Here is a 22535-nt window from a genome sequence, read left to right on the forward strand (position 1 = left end):
TTTTTTTTTTTTTTGTAAAAATCTAAGACCCCAAAAACACTCAAGCCTAGTCTGTCTGATTCCCCTTAAGGCTTGTCTGTCTCTGATCGCCCTTAAACATCACCAATATTATGTTGACTCCTGGTTCATGCAGTGCTAGCGAGGGTTTTACTGGAGGGCATGGGGGTCCTCGGGGTTTAACGAGGAAAAAAAATCGTAATTTTTCTTCATTATGCTCTAATAAATGCCCTAATAATGAACTAGAACCTGAGGGAAGCAGCGTTTAAACCCCTACATTTCTGACAGGAGTCGATTTCCTTTTTTATTTCACTTAGTGTTGCATCGGCAAAGCAAAGGATTTGTCAAAATGCTTTACAGACACTAGACTCCAGAACTTTCCTGAAAAATTAAACTTCTTTTGGCCAGATTGTCTTCTTGAAGCTGATCGTGGCTCATCAAGGCACAGTGATTAAACGGCCTGAATATTCAGCATCAGTTAGGGCTACAGCCACATGGTCAACCCATGTAGATCAGCCCTATTCCTGTGGTTTCTGAAAGTCAAGTGCATCATCAGAGGAACTGCTAGCTCACTGCCTGTTCCCCAGAGAGGAGGTGGCCACGCTGAAACTGAGGGAAGAGGTTTACAACCTAGAAATGTCCATGGGAAATGCAGTCTGTCAAGGTCCTGCTTCTCCCTCAGGAATGAGATTTTTCAGTCCCTGCAGGTTCTGGGTCTGGTGCCAGAGAGCCAGCCGTTGGGGTACAGAGGATGATGGGACGCCATGGCTAAGCTAAGGCAATTCCAGAGAAATCAGGCCTAAGATTAAAATCCATTTCCCTCCTGTTGGAAATGTGTCAGAATAACACAGGAATCCAATATACCTTCAAGGTAGTCTGAGCAAATGTAAACCTTCTAGAAGGGTGCACCTTGAGACTGTCCTTTTGCCTGAGCTGGTGGTGTTAGCTGCTGTCAAGTCAGCTCTGACTTCTGGTGACCTTACCTACCACAGAATGAAACGTCGCCCGGCCCTGCGCCATCTTCACAGTCCTTGGTATGTTGGAGTCCATTGTTGTAGCTATTGTGTCAATCCGTCTCATTGAAGGTTTCCCTCGTTTCCACTAACCCTCCACTTTGCCAAACACGGTGTCCTTTTCTCACGATTGGTCTTCCCTGATGACGTGTCCATGGTAAGTGTGTGAAGTCTCATCGTCCTTGTCAAAGCCAGCCACCGAGAGGACCCAGGAGCAAGGGCCACTTTCCCATCTGAGCAGGAAGATGGTGGACTTCACGGAAGGCTGTGCTGTGTGTTGCCTTCAGAGTGATTTCTGTGCTGCTGGCCCTTAAGCGCTGCACAGGGCAGTTCTGAGCCCAAGAGAGTCCTCACCGCACACCCCGGGGCAGAACAGCCCAGGCAGGGGCAGGAGAAGGAGCTAGGGGTTAGGCTGAGTCACCTTAGGCGAGTCCCCCAATCTATGAGTTGCCTCAGTTTCTTAATGTGAAAAATAGGATAATAATAATACTCATCTCCTGCAATTCATGGGAGGCTTAAAAGGAGACAATACACATGAAACAATTATACAGCTCATTCTTTTTTTTTTGTGGGGGGGGAGTATTATTAATAAAGACTGTAACAATGTCTAGGATGTCTCAACTATTTCTGTTAGGAAGTTCCTCCTAAAGTGTGAGTTCTTCCTGGGTGGTTTCCAGTGATGTTCCAGGGAAATGAGTCTGCTGTGAATAGTCTTCCCTCAGCTGTATTGCTCATCAGAATATCAGAACCTCCTGCCTTTGCCATTTCCTCCAAGGCTTTCTCTGCCAAACCGTAAAATCATTTCATTATTCCGCTTTGGGTTTGGAGACTGATTACTGGACAGTGGGTCTGGTTGCTATGTTTGTTTTGAGATTCTTTCTGATTTTAGAACTTGTAAATGTGTGTTAATATGAGAGAGTGTGTGTGTGTGAAAGTGTGTGTGTGTGAGTGTGTGTAACAGAGTGTGTGTGAGTATATGAGTGTGTGTGAGTGTAACAATGTGTGTGAGTGTGTGTGTATGAGAGTGTGTGTGAATGTGTGTGTGTGAGTGTGTGAGTGTATGTGAATGTGAGAGCATCTGAGTGTGAGAGTGTGCGTGTGAAGGGGGGAGGGTTCTCTTTGCCTTTAGTGTTGATCATGTGTGTTTACTGATGTCCTCAAAGTTCAGAACTCGACTACTACCTTCATTAAATCATTCCACAAGTACTCATTAGTACCAGCGATGTGTCAACAACCTTTCTAGGTGCCGGGGAGACAATGCGTGCCTTCAGGATACCGTGGCCCCTGCCCTGGAGAGGTTGACCCTCCAGTGGAGGAACCAAATGTTAAGCGGCAGAGTGTATGGAATGAGTCTCCCGGGACTGTGGTGACAGAGTACCACAGACTGGGGGGGCTCCGACCGCAGAACCCATTGTCTCATCACAGTTCTGGAGGCTAGCTGTCTGAAATCAGGTGTCGGCAGGACCTAGCTCTTTCCAGAGGTTCTAGGGGAAGATTCTTCCGTGTCTCTCCAAGCTTCTGGTAGCCCCAGGCGTTCCTGCAGCATAACTGTCCTCACACGGCTGTCTTCCCTCCGTGTGTCTTCTCTTTTATTAGGACACCACTCATATTGGATTAGGGCCCACCCCACTCCAGTGTGACCTCATGTTAACTGATAACATCTTTGAAGACCCTATTTCCAAACAAGGTCATGTTCACAGGTTCTGGGGGTTAGAACTTATCTTCAGGGGACACAGTTCATTTCATAATACCAGCACAGGATACTTGGGGAGGCAGAGCCCATCACAGGGATAATCTAGCCCAGGGCAGGCTGGAGTCTGGGGACGTCTTGGCAGAAGAAGTGAAGTTTAAGCTGAGACCTGGAGGAGGACTGTGAGTGGAGGCAGAGGAAGAAGGGTTGGGCGGGGAGAGTGTTCAAAACACGCACTCCAGCGTGGCCTTTGGACACGAGAGGCCGCAGAGCAAAGTGTGGGAGCATGTGGACTTTGGAGCCAGCTAATTCTCTGTGGAAGCTGGAGAACATCGGCTATTGTTGTTGTTGAGTCAGTATTGACACATAGCAACCATATGTGACAGAGTATAACTGCCCCATAGGGTTTTCTGGGCCATGTTGGAGCCCTGGTGGCACAGCGGGTAAGCTCTTGGCTGCTAAACAAAAGGTCGGCAGTTCGAATCCACCAGCCTCTCCTTGGAAACCTTAGGGAGCACTTCTGCTCTGTCCTTTAAGGTTGCCGTGAGCCAGAATCAACTTAATGGCAACAGGTTTGGCCTTTTGGTTTTTTTAACCCTTACAGGAGCAGATAGCCACGTCTTTCTCCCATGGAGCAGCTGGTGGGTTGGAACCACCAAGCTTTTGGTTAGCAGCCAAGCGCTTAACCGTTGTGCCACCAGGGCTCCTTGGAGGATATCGGGCAAGTGCTTAATTAACCCCCAGGCCTCCAGTCTCTCACCTGTAAAACAGGATAATAGTACAGCTGTCATCGTGTGTTAAATTAAAGGGATTATTGTTTGCAGAGGGTTTAAAGTATGCCCGGCATTCAGTAAACACTGTGTAAGTGTCAGATAAATAAAAATAAATCAACTCATGTTCGATGTGTTTCATCTCAAGTGGATATTTTTCTTTCAAGAGCTTTTTTTTTTTCTGAAAACAAAAGCACATGATATTTTTCTAAATTTGGCATTGGTTTGTGTTTTAGACGCTGTCCTGGGTCCTGGACATTTTCTCCCTCTGGACATACGCGCTGCAGTTATTTATTTCTCAACAGAAGCAGCCCCACGCCATGGACCTCGCTGGATTGCTGAAGTCCCAGTTTCTCTGCCACCTCATCTTCTGTTACGTATTTATTGCCTCGGGGCTAATAATAAACAGCATTCAGCTCTGCACTCTCATCCTCTGGCCCATCAACAAGCAACTCTTCAGGAAGATCAACTGCAGACTGTCCTACTGCATCTCCAGCCGTAAGATACTGCTTTACGATTCCATATTTTCATCCTAACGACAGACGTGCATCCCAGAAACGTGGCTGTTTATAGCAGTTCACCAGGCTTTCATTTAGAGGCGAAGCTTTTTTGGTTTTGTTTATGCTTCAGATAACTTCATTTTGTCTTCACTTGTAAAAGTTATTTTTTGAGTGATTCATGCAAATGGCACAAAATTCAACAGGCACAGAAGGTATAATATGAAAAAGAAATGTGCGCTCTGTCCCTGTTTCTCTAGCTGTCCTTCCCAGAAGCAACCAATGTTAACCATTTCTTGATTATCCTTACAGAAATAGTATAAACACACACACACACACACACACACACACACACACACACACACACACACAGGGTCCCTAGGTGGTACAAACAGTTTGTGTTCTACTACTATATGTATGTGTTGTATCTGTATGTTTTATATATCTAAAGATTTACAAAGACTCACATGCATACCGTATACATATAAGAGCCTTATGTATGTATATTAAAAAAAACAAATCCATTGTCCTTAAATCAGTTCTGACTCATGGCAACCTCATGTGTGCAGAGTAGACCTGCTCCATAGGGTTTTCAAGGCTGTACTACCTTTCAGAAGTATATCGCCACGCCTGTCTTCCAAGATGCCTCTGTGGGTTCACACCACCAACCTTTTGGCTAGTAGTCGAGTGCTTAACCGTTTGCGCCACCACCCAAGGTGTCTCTCTCTCCCTTTCCCTCTTGCTTGCGTGTGCTCTCTATGTACATAGATAGGAATATATTTCATAATATGACTCTTTCAAATTAAGCAATTTAAAAATCTCAGCTACCTTAGATTATGCCAACAGTCGAAAAGTGATCAGTACCTTTCTGAAACCCTCTAAATAAAGCAATCAGATTTGAATTCGAATCAAAACAATACCAGCTGTGTACAGTTCCCCAGCTGGATCAGTGCTGATCCAATCGTTCTTATTTTTTAAAACTCAAAATACTAACTTAACCAGAAAGAAAGATAGAAACATTCTTATTTCTTTCACCAAGCTTTGACTCACAGGTATGTCTGATACTGTCCGAGGAGCTACCGTGTCTTGTATTAGAGTGTTTTACAGAAACAAGTCTTTAAAATGCTCATGTGATCATAAAGCTGATTCATAATTGCAAAAAAACAAAAAACAAAAAACACTTTAATCCCTGTGTCTGTGGCCTACTGGGGGCAACCACAATTTCGTCCACTCACGAACACGTCCTTGTCGTGTGCTTTACTCTCACCTTGCTCTCCTGGTGTTTCTGCTTCTACAGTGGTGTAGAGAGAAGGAACACACATCACAGCAGGACAGAGACAGGAGCAGACGGCCCCGAGGTCACTGCGGGGCCTGTGTCGCAGCTGTTTGGAGAGAGAACAGTTTGCATCATTAATGGCATGCGGCAGTTGACTGAGATTGACTGTATCATTTTAAACATTGTTTATACTCTAGCAATAGGCTTCTATTTAAACAAGATTTAAATTTAACAGTGTCCTTTTTATTTGAACGATTTGCATGTACCTACAGAGATTACAAAATCTATGCTGTCCGTTTGCAACTTGAAGTTGTGTATTTTTATACTGTCCTGACCTCCATCCAGACTTCAAACAGGTGGTTAGGAACTGGGCTTCTCATTTGGAGTTGTAGGAAACCAGATTGGGGATCTGAGTTTCTCAGAGTTCTCTGTCTTGCTTGGGTAGGTAATAGAGAGGCACTGGTGGCTGGGTGGTAGAATTCTTACTTTCCATGTATTGGAAGGTTCCATTATTGTTAGGTGCTGTTGAGTCGGTTCTGACTCATAGAGACCCTATGTACAATGAAACGCTGCCCAGTCCTGCACCATCCTCACAATTGTTGCTGTGCTTGAGCCCATGGTGGCAGCCACTGTGTCAGTCCATCTCATTGAGGGTCTTCCTCTTTTTTGATGACCCTCTACTTTACCAAACATGATGTCCTTCTCCAGAGACTGGTCCCTCCTGATAAAATGCCCAAAGTATGTGAGAAGAAGTTTTGCCATCTCGCTTCTAAGGAGCATTCTGGCTGTACTCCTTCCAAGACAGATTTGTTCATTCTTCTGGCAGTCCACGGTGTATTCAATATTCTTTGCCAACATCATAATTCAAATGCATTAATTCTTCTTTGGCCTTCCTTATTCCCTGCTGGCACAGTGGTTAAAGCAAAAGGTCGGTGGTTCTATCCTACCAGCTGCTCTGTGGGAGAAAGATGTGGTAGTCTGCTCCCGTAAGGATTTGGAGCCTTGGAAGCCCTGTGGGGCAGCTCTACTCTGTCCTTCCAGGGTCCCTATGAGTTGGAATGGACTTGATGGCAATGGATTTATTCATCGTCTAGCTTTCTCATGCATGTGAGGTGATTGAAAACACAATGACTTGGGTCCGATACACTTTAGTCCTCAAAGTGACATTTTTGCTTTTTAACACTTTAAAGAGGTCTTTTGCAGCGGATTTGCCTAATCCAAATCTGTATTATATTTACCAAGTTCTCTTCAAAATGCCCACTTTGCACTCCCCTCTGTCATACATGAGAGGGTCTGTTGCTCCACTGTCTCTATCGGTAAAATTTAGAATTCTTGCTAATTGGTGGGTGAGAAGTGGTAACTCAGCGTGACTTTAATTTGTATTTTTCTTATTATCAATGAGGTTGAGCGTCCTTTTCATCATTTGACCATTTGCTTTCCTTTTTCTCATGTGTTCTTGATTTCCGCCCTTTTCTACTGTTGGGTCTTTTTCCATCTTAATTTTTAGAGCTCCCCATTAGCTTTTTGGGCTATACTCTATGAACTTTTCCCAGTTGGCCTTGTATTTTAATTTTTCTTCCCTTTATGTTTAGCAAATCTGTATGTGTTTGCAGTCCTCAAGGTCAAAGAGAAAAACTTTAAGAAAATGTCTTACAACTCTGAGTCTCACTAAGCTTCAGATTGCCAACTTATCTCTTCTTTCCCCCTGTAATCCATTTCTTGAGCGTCCTTGAATATAGCTTAGTAAGACAAATTCTCTTTCCAGTATGGAATTTTTCTAGCCAGAGAAGAAGAGGCTCCGAAAAGGAGACTAATAATAATAATGATGATGAGTCCCTCAGCGGGGCAGATGGTTAACACACCAGAAGAAATGTCAAAGGTTAGAGTCCACCCAGAGGCGGAAGAAAGTTCTGGCTGAAAACCCTGTGGAGCACAGTTTTACTCTGATACACGTGGGGTCGTCATGAGTTGGAATTGACTTCATGGCCACTGGTGGTAACACCTCAAAGCAAATAGCTCTTATAGAATTTGAAATTCCATTAGCACAGTTAGAATAATAATGCTGGTTGTGACAGGGAACTTTGCTGACACCACATTCCAAGCACTGTGTTAAATCCCTCTCGTGTCTGTCAGAGTCGAGCCTCACAACAGCCCTCTGAGGTCGATGCTATGATCCTCTCCATTTTATGGATAGGGATTTGGGGCTGAGAAGAAAAATGAGTTGTCCAAAGCCACAAAACATCGAATCAAACTAGGATTGGATTCCAGTTTGTTTTGGCCTTAAACTCCATGATCTCAACCACTGAACACACGAATGAATGAATGAGCAGCTATGCGAATGATATTGCCTCAGAGGACCTGCCTTAGAGAGAACCTCCTTCAGGGTTTGGTATTTTAAACCTTCAAACCATTCAGAAAGTCAGAAACCAAGTATCGTGTGGGATTTTCCAGTTCAGCACCGGGAACCGTAAATTCACCAGTGATGGTGGGTGTTGTTGTTAACTGTGGTGGAGCCGGCCCCTGACTCCTGGTGACCCCATGCACCGTGGACCCAAACGGTGCCCAGTTCTGTGACATCCACACGATCGGTGGCAGATCAGACTGTTGTGATCCATGGGGTTTTCATTGCCTGATTTTCCGAAGTAGATCACCAGGCCTTTCTTCCTAGTCTCTCTTAGTCTGGACGTTGCACTGACACCTGTGCAGCATCACAGCAACACGCAAGACTCCACTGACAGACGGGTGGTGGCTGCACGTGAGGTGCGCTGGCCGGGAATCAAACCCGGGTCTCCCCCGTGGAAGGCGAGGATCCTGTCCTTTTCATCTGTTGGATGAACCACTGCTACCCCCATCCTCCTTCTTTACAGACAGGAAAGTGGGTCCCTCTCTTTCTCCCCCACCGACTCTACCCTCTTCTTTTGTCAGTCTACTTCTTCTTCTTTCCTGATTATAATTATCCTATGCTGAACACCACAAAAGCAAAAAAAAAAAAAAAAAAAAAGTTGCCGTCAAGTCGACTCCGACTCTCGGTGACCCTATATATGTCAGAGTAGAACTGTGTTCCACAGGGTTTTCAATGGCTGATTTTTCAAAGTAGATTGCCAGGCTTTTCTTCCCAGGTGCCTCTGGGTAGACTCGAACCTCCAACCTTTTAGTTAGCAGCCGAGCATATTAACTATTGCACCACCGGGCCTCCAAGAGCAAATATAACAAAACCAGAGCTTTACTTCAGGTCATGTGCTTTCAGAGCCACCTGGATGTTATCCTTAAATTGGCCTCTAAACATAGGTGCCAATTTGGAATTTTCCAGTGAAGGTCATTTATTGTGCTACCTCCCCACCCCCCAGCCCCCATTACCTCAAATACCTGGGCATTGGCTCCACTGAGTCACCAAGCTGAGTTTGCTTAACTGGCAGCAACAGCTGGCTAGACCCCCCTGTGACCCACGCTAGCCAAAACCAGGCCACAGACTTCGGCAAACTGCAATTTACAAGTGACACAGGGTTTCCAAAGCTGCTGGATTATGTTAAAGAAACCCTGGCTGCAAACCCTGTCTGAGTTTCTGAGCCTCGGAAGGGCCCGCTGCCCAGCAGGCGCGGGACCTGCCGGCACCCTGGCCTCGAACTCAGGCCGGTGGATGCACAGTGGTGGAGGGTGTGGGTAAGGTATGTGTCGGTCCCAGTCAGGGCCATGGAGGGCGCAGTGGGGAGGGCCGGCTGCAGTGCTGCACCCGGGCACCCAGACACCCGCCTGGTGCTACACGGTGGTGGGTCTGGGCGACCAGCTGGCCTCTGTTCACCTTGGAAATGTGGGAGTTCACCTCTGCGCGTGTGTGGCCCTCCCCCTTGCTGTCCCGGGCGCTGGGCATCTACCTCCATCATCGGCTTTGAGCACATGCTGCCCCGCCCGTGTGGACCTGGTCCAAGTTCTGACCCACATGGCTCCAGGCTGGGGCAGAGGTGCTGGGAGGGCACCGGGCCAGTCTGCTTTTGACGCTAACGTGGGATGTTCCATGAGGACGGAGGCAGATAAAAGAGCACTGAAGACAGAGCTCGGCTAAAATGTGCATTCTGGAATCCCTGAAACCACTTATGTTGTTATTTATTTTCATGTTGTCTGTGTTATTTGAGCCGAGAGGAAAGCAGGCTGAGAAGCGGTGAGGTGGGGCAGTGGGGGCTCGTGGGCAACACTGCGTAGAGTCCTTCCTAGGGATTCTAAGTCCCCAGCATCCGTGGCACCCCTGTCTGGGGGTGCAGCTGGGGTACAGTGACATCAAGGGCATTCTTGGTTGGGGATGGTTTCTTGGCAGCGGGGGGGGGGGGATGTTAGGAAGAGGGAAGGATGGCCCTCAGGTTCCTTCTTGGGTAAGGGAACAGAGGTCTTTCTTTGCTGCCAATGGAAACTGACCTAAGCGATAAAAATGGGGTTTTCTGAAGGACGGTGGAAGCTCACACAAAGTGCCTGAGGACCAGGCCTTGGGGAGAGGGAGGAGGGTGGCTCCAGGGGTCTAAGGACACGGAATGAGGATGACTCAATGGCTGTGTATGACTCACTTTTGGCCTCTCCCACTCCCACGTGTACCCGTTAGATTCCTATTCCCAGGAGGGACGCTGATGAGCCAGGCGGGATCACACACCCCAGCTGAGGGGTCAAGGTCCAATGGCTCCAACCCACCCCCAGCTCTTGGCCTGGAAGGACCCAGGGAGATCAAGCAATTTCCCGTGAAGGAGGTTAGATAACTGTTGTCATCTTCACAAAGATCAGGATTACAGACTGATGGAGAAGAATTTAGGGTTTCACCGCTTCTTGGAAACCCTATGGGGCAGCTCTACTCTGTCCTATAGGGTCACTATGAGTTGGAATTGACTCGACAGCAACGGGTTTGGTTTTTTTGATACTATGCTGGAAGCTATCCACCAGTATTTCAAATACCAGCAGGGTCACCCATGGTGGACAAGTTTTGGCAGAGCTTCCAGACGAAGACAGAATAGGAAGAAAGGCCTGGCAATCTACTTCCAAAATCAGCCAGTGAAAACCTATGAATCGCAACAGAACACTGTCCGACACAGTGCTGGAAGATGATCCCCCTAGTGTGGAAGGCACTCACAGTACACAGTGGCTGCAACAATGGATTGGAGCACACCAATGATCGTGAAGATGGCACAAGACTGGGCAGTATTTCCTTCTGTCGTGCATGGGGTGGGTCACCATGAGTCAGAGCTGACTCGACAGCAAGTAACAACCACCATATTACCCTTGTAAAGCTCTTAGGAAGGGGTGGCTGTTTGGGGAATGACGACAATGTGTGTAAGCCACACAACGGCAGCTGCTGCCCCAGTGCCCCCAGGTCTCCCAGGAACGTTCCTACAAGAAAGGGGATTCTGGGAAGGCCGTTCGCCCAGCCCACTCAGCACATCACAAAGCCATGACGGGGAATTTCCCATTTCCCTCTGTATACTTCTGATTGTTTGCACCCTTTTACAATGTGATGACAGTAATGTAGTTCTTGTGAATTAAAAAAAATTTTTTTGAAATTGTTTAGTGAAAAAACAGGAAAAAAAAAAGGAAAGCAAACTCTCTAAGCAGTGAGGCTTCGCGTGCAGCTGTCTAGTTACAAACAGCTGTTGAGAAGGGGACCCGGTCCTTCCCCACTGCCTCCCACCTGCTCCCCGCACCGGCCCCTCTTGTCTGGGCTCTGCTGTTGCTCTCAGTGGTCCTCCTCCTGCCTGGCCTCACTCCAGCCTGCGTCCACATCAGCCAGAGTGATCTCTTCAAACTGGGAGTCAGGTCCTGGGGGGTTCCTCCTTGAACATGCCCCCTGACTTCTCACTGCCTCTAGGATGAGGCCATATATCCTAACTCCCTGCCCTGGCCAATAGCCTCTAACGGTGAGGCCTGCACAGCCTCGAGCCTCCCTCTCCTGGCGCCTCTGCTGTGACCTCTGGAGCCATTTTTCCTTTTCTCTAGCTCACCTGGCCCTATCTTGCTCCAGGGCCTTTACACACACACACACACACACACACACACACACACAAATTTCCTTGCCTGAATTGGAATGTCACTTTCCCAGAGGGGACTTGGCTTATTCCCCACGTTAAATCCTGCCTCCCCTCTCCCCCCTCTCCCCCCTCTGTCAGCAGCATGACTTCCGACTTCTGTGGTGTGGGAGCTCTGGGAGACGAATCCTTGGCTGGTCTTCCTATTCTGTTAGGAGCGGACAGGGAGCACCTACTCCTCAGAGGTGGTTTCGCTTACTTAAAGCTTATTTAAAACCAGAAAACCAAACCCCTTGCCGTACAGTCGATTCTGACTCCTAGCGGCCCTATAGGACAGAGGAGAACCGCCCCATACGGTTTCCTCGGAGCAGCTGGTGGATTCAAACTGCCGACCTTTTGGTTAGCAGCCAAGCTCTTAACCACTGTGCCACCAGGGCTCCAGAACTTAAAGTAGCCAAGAAATTACCCAGGGAAGGCCCACAAGCTGAGGGCATCTGTGTTAGTTCCAGAGGCCTTCGAAGATTTCCCACCAGTAATGTTCTGGAATTTTACCAGAGCAGCTTCAACAGGATGTGCTGGGGTTAAGGTGAGGGTGAGGACGAAGCAGACAGTACAGTCTGGCGGCAGGAGCATGTGGTCTGGATTTGGGGAAGAAAACCTCACACTGTAATCACAGGTGTGCTGAGTGCTACAGAGGGTGCCGGCATCATGTGGCTCAGGAACGCCTGGGCCAAGGAGGAGTCGGCTCGAGAGGCTTCCCCAGGATGCCAGTGCCAGAGCGTGGACGAGATGGCGACCTCATCTCACGACTCCCCTGTTGGTGCTCCACTACCTTGGCCAGTGATGGAGTCACACTGGTCTTACTCACTCTGTTTCTTAGAGGCAAACACGAATCCCTTCTAGAAAGCCTTTCCCTTCGCCTTCCTGATCTGGGCTGCAGTAACAGCATCTCTCTAACCAGCCATAATCAGAGGCGTCTTGGCCCAGGCGGCAGCTGTCTGGGGGCACACGTGCGCCTGCCCTCCCTGCCCCTCTTAACATTTACCTTTGTCCTTTGACTTGTCACTTCTGTCCCCCACCACGGTCATTAGCTACTGAGACAACTGAGTGGGGGCTGGTACGTTCTCAACTCCTGAAAATGGGTAGACCGTTTTATTTTTCACTTCTGGAAACACAATGGGCGTGTTTTGTTTATTTTTCACGATACTGGTAGAAACTATTAACTTGCATTTATTGAGCACTTACTGTATCCACTCCCCATCTGCCAGTTGGTCACACTGTGGTGGCTTGCCCGTTGCTGCGATGCTGGAAGCTATGCCACCAGTATTTCAAATACCAGCTTGGTGGACAGGTTCCAGCCGAGCTTCCAGACTAAGACAGACTAGGATGAAAGGCGGCTTGGCAATCTACCTCCAAAAATTAGCCAATGAAAACCCTATGGATCACAACAGAATACTGTCTGATCCAGTGCTGGAAGATGAGCCCCCTAGGCTGGAAGGCACTGAGAATGGACAGCGGCTGCAGCAGTGCACCGAAGCACACCAGTGATCACGAGGACACATTTTGTTCTGTAACACATGCGGTCGCCATGACTTGGAGCCAACTCGATGACAACCAACAACGATGTGCTCTGTACTTCAGTTCTCACCAGACCCCATGAGACATTCCCATTGTAAAGGTTAGGACACCGAGGCGCCGCACGGTTAACTTGTCCACTGTCACACACTGTTCCTGGCTTAGATCCTACACCTTGGTGCCTTCTGGAGGGTCCTGGTGCTCCAGGTCAAGGCATCCAGGCCCCAGCCTCGAGGAGAATGGCTTCCAGGGACAGCTTCTCAAGCCTTTGCAGCATGAGGCTTGGCTCCTGGGAGTCAGGGTCCCCCCTCACCTTGGGTATGGGGGTGGGGAACGAGTCCTCAGCTAACCAGGATAAAGAAGGGCACGACCTTAGCGGATGTCTCACTTGCCCGCCCACCCACCCACCTGCCCAACACCTTCAGCTCTGACATAAATGAACAAAGCTGAAAAATCAGTTTCAAAGCTGATTTCAGTGGTTCATTTCAGAGCTCACTGCAGCTTTAATCACCAACATTCAACTATTTTTCTGGAAAATGCCTACCATTTCTTCCCAAGCCCTGAGCAGCTTGGGAACGCTCACCTGGATTAGAGGCAGCCCTGAAGAATAAGCTCAAATTGGTCATTATTCCCTGAAGAAAGAACCTTGATATTTTCACAGGCCTCTAAAGCACACTCTAACATTTTGATTTGGGCCTGCAGTACAATGACGCGAAGCTGTCCTGCCTCCAGGTGCGGGTACTTCTGCTTCACTGCTCCAGCGCACTCAAGGGTGGCGAACGGAAGAGACAAGTCGGGTATTTAGTGTTCTGTGATGGAGTTTATAAGTATCCCAATTAGTTACGTCCCAGGATATTAAGAATTCTGTTCATCATCTCTTGTCGCCGTTCCCAGCTCTGTAAACACAGGGCCCTCGTTCTTGATAGATTCAGGTTTTCTGGTTTATTTTCCCGCCGAGGTACTTAATCAAGGAACGCAAGCCATTTGCTTTCCCCGGTCTTCCTCTTCCAATCTGGAGATCGTGATGGAATCTTTCTTTGTTTTCATTCTGCCTCTAAACCCTTCCAAGGAGTGGGGTCCAGGGGACATGGCCCCGAGGACGGAGGGGCCCTCTCCCGCCAAGAGTTGCCCCCAGTACCAGCGTGCCCCTACCGCCATGAAGGATGGACTAAACATGTGTGTTCCTGTGGTTTCTTGCAGAGTTGGTGATGCTGCTGGAGTGGTGGTCAGGGACGGAGTGCACCCTCTACACAGACCCCCGAGACTATCCCAAGTACGGAAAGGAAAGCGCCATCGTGGTTCTGAACCACAAGTTTGAGATTGACTTTCTCTGTGGCTGGACCTTGGCTGAACGATTTGGGGTCTTACCGGTAAGTTGGATCCTACTTACCTGCATCACACCTTTCTCTTGTTCTGGACTGTAACTGGCCTTCTCGCTCTCGTTCATTCAGAATTTGTAGAAGCATCGACCAAGTTTCTAACCAACTGTGTTTCATTCTTGCTTGACATTGGGCTCACCATCCTCTTTGGGGCAGTAGTAACAGTTATTCAACAATTACTATGTGCCAGGCATTTTGCAATCATTTAATCCTTACAGAAAAACTTACGAGGAGATAATACTACCCACCTACCCCCCTTTTCAAAACTAAGTTATAGAGAGTTTAAACATTTTTCTGAAGGTCACACTGCTATCAATTAGATGTGTGTTTGAACTCATGTCCAGCTGGACTCTGGTTCACATTCTTCATTGCTATACTTTACTGCTTCCATGGCTAACAGGCAGAATTCACCCCTCAGTTTTGATCTTCATAGACTTAAGAACAAATTGACCCCGTAAATGAGAGCTTGAATTCCAAAATTGAGAGTCAAATATAAAATTCCGTTTTTCTTCAACTAGTTTGACTTCTTACATATAACATGCAAATGATTAAGCTACATAAAAGGTATAACTATTTTATACCTTTTGTGTTATTATCCATGTTAGTATTGTTTATAAACATATCCATGAAGCTCAGGGCAATGTACGTAAAAAATGGCATAACCGATATTGTTTAAAAGTTCGCAAAAGTAGAGTAGTGACAAATTTTGTGTGTGTTTTTTTTTTAATAAAAATCATATTTTATATGGAAAAATATTTGGAACTGGGTCTTTTAATTTGATGTTTGTTAAAGATAACAAGCAGAAAAGTGTTTAGTGGTTGAACCTGTGTCAGCTAACGAATCAGAGTTCTCAAGACAGTTGGGTACACCAACAGGAATCAGCATATGTTGGCCCAGGGCTAGGAAAGGCTGTGACCACTTATGACCCAGAAGTTGGAGACCCTGCTTTGCACCTGGGAACAATCCCACACAGACAGACAGGGGGCTGCTTACATCACACCTGGTGTTGGTGGCCCCTGTAGACTGAAGATGGACTCGGAGAGAACAGATGGGACTAGGAGATGCAGCAGGTCTGCTCCCCCGGACAGGTGACCACAGCTTTGTTGGTCTCATTCCCGGTCAGCATGCCATGTCTCAGAGTCGGGCACCAAAACTTGGGGCCCTGCTTCACTCTGCCCTGTTTGGAATACCCTAGCTAAGAATGACTAGCTAACCTTGGGATGCCTTTTGTATGTGCTTGTAACCATTTACGTATTTTTTAATTGGGGGCAGAAGGAGAGACAAGGAAATGTGCTTGGAAACACATCCTGTTAACGTCTTTAGGATAAATGATGGTGGTGGTCATGCAGTTCAACTACCAAAAGGCAACTAAGGTCTTTAGCACGTTTTCCAGAGGCAGAAACAGTGAGTGAAGTCACTGTTGTTGCCTTAAGACTTCTAGAAAACTGTATTGACTGTGGGTGAATGTGTTAAAGGAACTTCTAGGAAAATGGCAGGTCCTCCTGCCAACGGTTTTCTCCTTTGTTTTCCTATTTATGCTTCCAGTGCTGCCTTGATAATCTCTACGTATGTGTGTATGCACGTGTGTGCCCAGGTGCATGTGTGCATGCACCTGTGTGTGGATGTGTGTGTGTGTGTGTGTGTGTGTGCATGCTCAGATATATTTCCAGGAACAGAAATGAAGAGTAGTACCAACCTTTCCCTGTTTTAGAGACCCTGGGCGGGGGGTCTCAGTTTTGTGGGTTCATTCTCTCTGAGAGGAGATTGTCGTTGTCAGGTGCCGTCGAGTTGGTCCCAACGCAGAGCCATCCTCTGCACAACAGAACGAAACACTGCCCGGTCCTGCACCATCCTCACAATCCTTATTATGCTTCAGGCCATCGTTGCAGCCACTGTGTCAATCCGTCTCATCGAGGGTCTTCTTCTTTTACGTTGAGCCTCTGCTTTACGAAGCACGATGTCCTTCTCCAGGGACGGATCCCTCCTGATAACATGTCCAAAGTCTGCGAGACAAAGTCTTGCCATCCTTGCTTCTGAGGAGTATTCTGGCTGTACTTCTTCCAAGACAATTTGTTCATTCTTCTGGCAGTCTATGGTATATTCAAGATTCTTCAAAAACACCATAATTCAAAGGCGCCAGTTCTTTTTGGTCTTCCTTATTCCTAGTCCAGCTTTCACATGCATAGGAGGCAACTGAAAACACCATAGCTTGGGTCAGGTGCACCTTAATCTTCAAGGTGACATCTTTGCTTTTTAACACTTTAAAGAGGTCTTTTGCAGCAGATTTGCCCAATACAATCCGTCATTTGATTTCTTGACTGCTGCTTCCATGGGTGTTGATCGTGGATCCAAGTAAAATGAAATCCTTGACAACATCAATCTTTTCTCTGTTTATCATGGATGTTGCTTATTGGTCCAGTTGTGAAGATTTTTGTTTTCTTTACGCTGAGGTGTAATCCATACTGAAGGCCTTTGATCTTCATCAGTAAATGCTTCAAGTCCTCTTCACTTTCAGCAAGCAAGTTGTGTCATCTGCATGACGCAGATTGTTAATGAGTCTTCCTGCAATCCTGATGCCACGTTCTTCTTCATAGAGTCCAGTTTCTCTGATTAACTGCTCAGCATACAGATTGAATAAGTATGGTGAAAGGATACAGCCCCAACGCACACCTTTCCTGACTTTAAACCACACAGCATCCCCTTGTTCTGTTCGAATGACTGCCTCTTGATTTATGTACAGGTTTCTCATGAGCACAATTAAGTGTTCTGGAATTCCCATTCTTCACAATGTTATCCATAATTTTGTTATAATTCACACAGTCAAATGCCTTTGCGTAGTCAAGAAAACACAGGTAAACATCTTTCTGATATTCTCTGCTTTCAGTTAGGATCCGTCTGACATCAGCTATGATATCCCTCATTCCACGTCCTCTTCTGAATCCGGCTTGAGTTTCTGGCAGTTCCCTGTTGAAGTAATGCTGCAGCTGCTTTTGAATGATCTTCAGCAAAATTTTACTTGTGTGTGGTATTATTAATATTGATCAGTAATTTCTGCATTTGGTTGGATCACCTTTCTTTGGAATAGGCATAAATATGAATCTCTTCCAGTCAGTTGGCCAGGTAGCTGTCTTCCAAAATTCTTGGCATAGGCTAGTGAGCACTTCTAGCACTGCATGCATTTGTTGAGCACTGCATCTGTTTGTTGAAACATCTCAATTGATATTGCTTCAATTCCTGGAGCCTTGTTTTTTGCCAACGCCTTTAGTGCAGCTTGGACCTCTTCCTTCAGTACCACCGGTATCCTCAAGGTCGTATTTTGGCTCTTGTGGACTTGTTCTAATTTTCTTCAGCTTCAATTTCAACTTGCATATGAGCAATTGATGGGCTGTTTCACAGCTGGCCCCTAGCTTTGTCCTGACTGATGATTTGAGCTTTTCCATCGTCTCTTTTCACAGATGTAGTCGATGTGATTCCTGTGTATTCCATCCGGGAGCTTCACATGTATAGTCACTGTTTATGTTTTGAAAAAAGGTATTTGCAATGAATAAGTCATTGGTCTTGCAAAATTCTGTCATGCGATCTCCCGCATTGTTTCTGTCTGCAAGGCCTTATTTTGCAATTACCGATCCTTCTGTTTCCAGCTTTCGCATTCCAATCACCAGTAATTATCAGTGCATCTGATTGCATGTTCCATCAATTTCAGAGTGCAGAAGTTGCTAAAAATCTTCAGTTTCTTCATCTTTGGCCTTAGTGGTTGGTTTGAATAATAGTCGTATTAACTGGTCTTCCTTGTAGGTGTATGGATTTGATCCTATCACTGACAGCATTGTACTTCAGGATCCATCTTGAAATGTTCTTTTTGACGATGAACACAGCGCCATTCCTCTTCAAGTTGTCATTCCCGGCATAGTAGACCATCTGATTGTCCGATTCAGAAGGGCCAATACCAGTTCATTTCAGCTCACTAATGCCTAGGATATCCATGTTTATGGGTTCCATTTCATTTTTGACGATTTCCAATTTCTTAGCTTCATACTTTGTACATTCCACATTCCGATTATTAATGGATGTTTGCAGCTGTTCCTTCTCGTTTTGAGCTGTGCCACATCAGCAGATGAAGGTCCTAAAAGCTTGATTCCATCCACGTCATTAAGGTCAACTCTAGTTTGAGGAGGCAGCTCTTCCCCTGTTGTCTTTTGAGTGCCTTCCAACCTGAGGGGCTCATCTTCCGGTGCTACATCAGACAACGTTCTGCTGCTATTCATAAGGTTTTCACTGGCTAATTCCTTTCAGAAGTAGACCGTTAGGTCTTTCTTCCTAGTCTGTCTCAGTCTGGAAGCTCAGCTGAAACCTGTCTGCCATGGGTGACCCTGCTGGTATTTGAATACCGGTGGCATAACTTCCAGAATCACAGAAATATGCAAGCCCCTCCAGTACAACAAACTGAGAGACGCATAGGGGCTGAGAGGAGAAGACCCCTCAGAATACCTTAATCCTAACCCCATCATGGACACCAGTGATTAATAATAGGATCATTCTTCACTTCCAGGAGAAAGGGCATGTAGTGACTTTTCATCTTGGCTATGACAAAACTGCCTTTAGCACCTTAGATCTAGGCTTTTCTGACATGCCAGCCTGTCCTGGAACACCGGTTCTCAAAGTGTAGTTAGAGGCTGCGTGATATTTCCGGGGCTTTCCAAGTGGTTTTTGATAGTGTTCATGCTTACCATGTGAGAATGGTTATAATTTGTGGGACAGGAGTCCCTGTGGTATAGCATAAAGTCTAGTGGACTTGGAGTCACTTTAAATTCCAGCTCAAGTCCTTTGATCAGTCACACCAGCTACTCTTTCTGTGTGCTTCCACTCACCTGAGTTAGGCTATGCCTGACCCCTATGATACTGTTATCTGCATTTTATAAGTTAACTCCAGAGCCTCAGTTTAGTTAAACAATTTGCCCCAGGACGGTTGTTAGCAAGTCTGATCTCCAAGCCTCTGCTCTTGCCCCTGGAAGGTGCTGGGAGGAAACGCTGAAGGGCAGCCAGGCCTTGAGACCTGCTGCAGAGATGGGCCTGGCATTAGCGTCTTCAGACACTGGGACGCATGATGGGGACAGGCCTTCAACACCCCTCCCAGCTCAAGATCTGCAGGGCTCATTCCAGGGTGGAAGTCACCGGGGCCTTCTGGAGCAGGAAGGAACTAACCAAGCAGAGAACCTTGGAGAAGCCCACAGGCAGTCCAGAGTCGGATGATGGAGGGGAGACAGACACAATAGGAGAAAAAGATGAACGCTGGCCATCAACATGGAGGAGAAATACATGGAGAAGAAGGGAGAAAGCGAGAGGGAGGGAGTGATACATACACAGAGGGCTAAGTCCATCCCAGGACCGTCTGGGCTTTTACTACTAAAAGCTTCGACATCTGGGGTCATTGCACAACTATAAGCCCAGTGGAGTATTGCTTCTTTTTAAATCTGCTGGTGAACGGATCACTGAGCAGAAGGGCCTATGGCAGAGAGATTTTTTCATCTCCAACTTAATTTCTTAAACGAATACCATGTTTATAGAATCTATAAGATTATTATTATTTAAAAAAACAACAACTAAAGTTGAGTGTAAAGGGGTGTGAATGTTCCCATTTATTTTGGAGAATATATCTATAACCTGCCCAGAGGTGGTCTTAAAACCTTTGCCCAGATTGATGTGTCTCCCACCAGCACTGGGATTTTGAGAGCTCTGCTCAGCGGAGCCCTTGGGTTTTCTGGTTTCTTGCTAAAATGCTTCCTGAGCCCCTGATTTGCCTCAGGGCTCTTCCCGGAGGGTAGTGAGGGTGAACAGAAGGGCAAATCACTTTTCCCTTTTCTTCATACACTACAGATACATCCAGAACTGTTGCCCTACACTTTCTAATGAAGCAAAGTGTTAGCAGAGAGCAGGCACCCAGGAGAGGGTTAGGGGAGGGAGCCATCCACCTTTCTGGGGAGGCGGGCCAACTCTGGTGGAAGCGACCAGACTATGTCCTCCCAGGGAATGTCCTCTATATGTAGCAGGGGACGGTCCTGCCATCTGTGTAGCCCTCTTAAAGGAACTGGGTCCACTTATTGTAGGTGATGTTGGGCGATCCCCAGCCTCTTTCCAAAGTGACCAGTTAATTTCTGCTCCCCTTGAAAGTATAAGCGGCTTTCTGTAATTGTTCAGCAGTATTTTTTTGTCTTAAATTGCTTTCAAACACATACACACACATTATCCATTTTCTTCTTTTTTTTTTTAAATAATACATGATGTTGAGATCCTCCTGGACTCTGAGGAGTTTGCTTTTCAAAGAAGAGAGTAAAAGAGGGTTTCTGACCAGTCACTTTTCATCTTCACATGTAACAGCCTAAGAGGAAATGAGTCTAAGTTGAAATAAATGAAATCTGCAGAAATTCTTGAGTGGGGTTATTAAACGTCGATTTTGGGGTGGGGGGGCGATAAGTGGTAGGATTTAAAAAAAAAAGGCAGCAGCAACTTTCCACCTTGAACCCCTGGGGTCCAGAGGCCGGAGGCTGTTCCCAAGGTCTTTCCAGGATGTTCCTGTTGTCCTTGTAGGTAGTGCTTGATGCACGACCAGTGCCCCCGAGGCTGGGTCATGATGCTTGAGCTGTACACTCAGCCTTGCTCTGTGGGGTGAGGGTGACCTGCAGACAGTGTGTACCACTAAGTGCAGAAGAGATTTAGGCATAAAATCCAAGGACCAAGGTTCCTGAAGCTTCCAGTCCCTGTTTACTTATCTGTTGCCTCAGTGAACTATGTCTGTCACTTATCACTGGCTCCAGAAGGTTGTGTAAGATCCGGTTTGTCAAGTGTCCGAGCTGTGCCAGCCCGTGGTAACCACGCCCTGCACGGTAGCTCTTATCATCCCTATTTATCTGCTGGGGGAATTGTGCCTCTCAGGTCAGTGCTGAGGCCATCCAGGATACTCTCCTACGATCCTTCAAGAAGCCATATGTATGTGTCATCTATTGGTGCCTGGCAAGCCCCAAAACTCAGCGGCTTCAGACAGCAAACGTGTCATCTCAGTTCTTGTGGTCTGGTCAGGGTTGGCAAGGGTGGTGTCTCATCTGAAGGCCTGACTTGGGGTGAGGAGGGGGGTATGCTTCCGAGCTCATGCACGTGTTTCTGGTGAGGTTTGCCCTGGATTCCTAGGGCCGCCATAACAAAATACCACAAAGGGTGGCTTTAAAGAGCAGGAACATAATGTCTCACTGTTCTGGAGGTTGGGTGTTGGCCGTGTCGATTCCTTCTGAGGGCTCTGAGAGAGGGGCTGTTCCATGCCTCTGTCCTAGCTTCTAGTGGCTCCCAGCAATCCTTGGCCCTCCTTTGGGACTTGTAGATGAATCTTCACATGGTGTCTTCTTCCATGTGTGACTCTCTCCCTGTCCTAATTTATAAGACACTATTCAGAAGGGATTAGGACTAGGACCCGTCCTATGCTAGCATTTTCCCAAACAAGGCCACATTCACAGGAAATGTTTCCTTAGGACTTTGGAGTCTTCTTTTTCTAGTAAGTTCTCCAGCAGCCAAGAGGGACGACCCATCAACCCTGGTCATGGCCCCTGTGGCCCCTCCCTCTCTTTCAGGCCTCCAAAGTTCTGGCCAAGAAGGAGCTGGCCTATGTCCCCATCATCGGCTGGATGTGGTACTTCCTGGAGATGGTCTTCTGCAAGCGCAAGTGGGAGGAGGACCGCAAGACAGTCCTGAAGAGCCTGCTCAATCTCCGTGATTACCCTGAGAAGTTTTTTGTACGTAACGCTGCACCTCACCTCACTGGCCCCCAATATCACTCACTCCCGCTAGGGGACACATCCTTACACACTCCTAACACCTTCCTTGCCCACCTGTGTCCTGTCTAAGTAAGCATATTGGTTTAAAAGTAAACCCTCAGGGTGCTCCTCTCTCTCCCATCACACACATACACACTCTGTCTCACAGTCTCTCTCACACACACACACACACAGTCTCTCACACACCAGTCTCTCCCTCCTTCCCATACAGTCTCTCACACTCTCTTTCACACACAGTCTCTCTCGCTCACACACACCAGTCTTTCTTTTACACACACACATACACACAAGTCTCTCTCACACACCAGTCTCTCACATACCAGTCTCTCTTACACACACAGTCTCTCACACAGTCTCTCTCACACACAGTCTCGCTCACACTCCAGTCTCTCACATCAGTCTCTCACACAGTTTCTCTCTCACACAATCTCTCACACACAGTCTCTCTTCCACACAGTTTCTCTCTCACACAATCTCTCACACACAGTCTCTTACACACCAGTCTCTTTCTCTCACACACAG

At 47.0% G+C, this 22535-nt stretch overlaps 1 protein-coding gene across 1 annotated transcript in view; it reads left to right on the forward strand.

Moving 5' to 3' along the window:
* The window catches only part of AGPAT4 (1-acylglycerol-3-phosphate O-acyltransferase 4), an 89359-nt gene that overhangs the window by 51036 nt on the left and 15788 nt on the right, over positions 1 to 22535 (forward strand). The window contains exons 2-4 of the mRNA XM_004368944.2: positions 3707 to 3968; positions 14015 to 14184; positions 21810 to 21971. Of these exons, the coding sequence (XP_004369001.1) occupies positions 3791 to 3968; positions 14015 to 14184; positions 21810 to 21971 (510 nt within the window). The 5' untranslated portion in view covers positions 3707 to 3790. The remainder of the gene's footprint in view (positions 1 to 3706; positions 3969 to 14014; positions 14185 to 21809; positions 21972 to 22535) is intronic.

Source organism: Trichechus manatus, unplaced genomic scaffold, assembly GCF_000243295.1.
Source record: "Trichechus manatus latirostris isolate Lorelei unplaced genomic scaffold, TriManLat1.0 scaffold00002, whole genome shotgun sequence".
Lineage (NCBI taxonomy): Eukaryota > Metazoa > Chordata > Mammalia > Sirenia > Trichechidae > Trichechus > Trichechus manatus.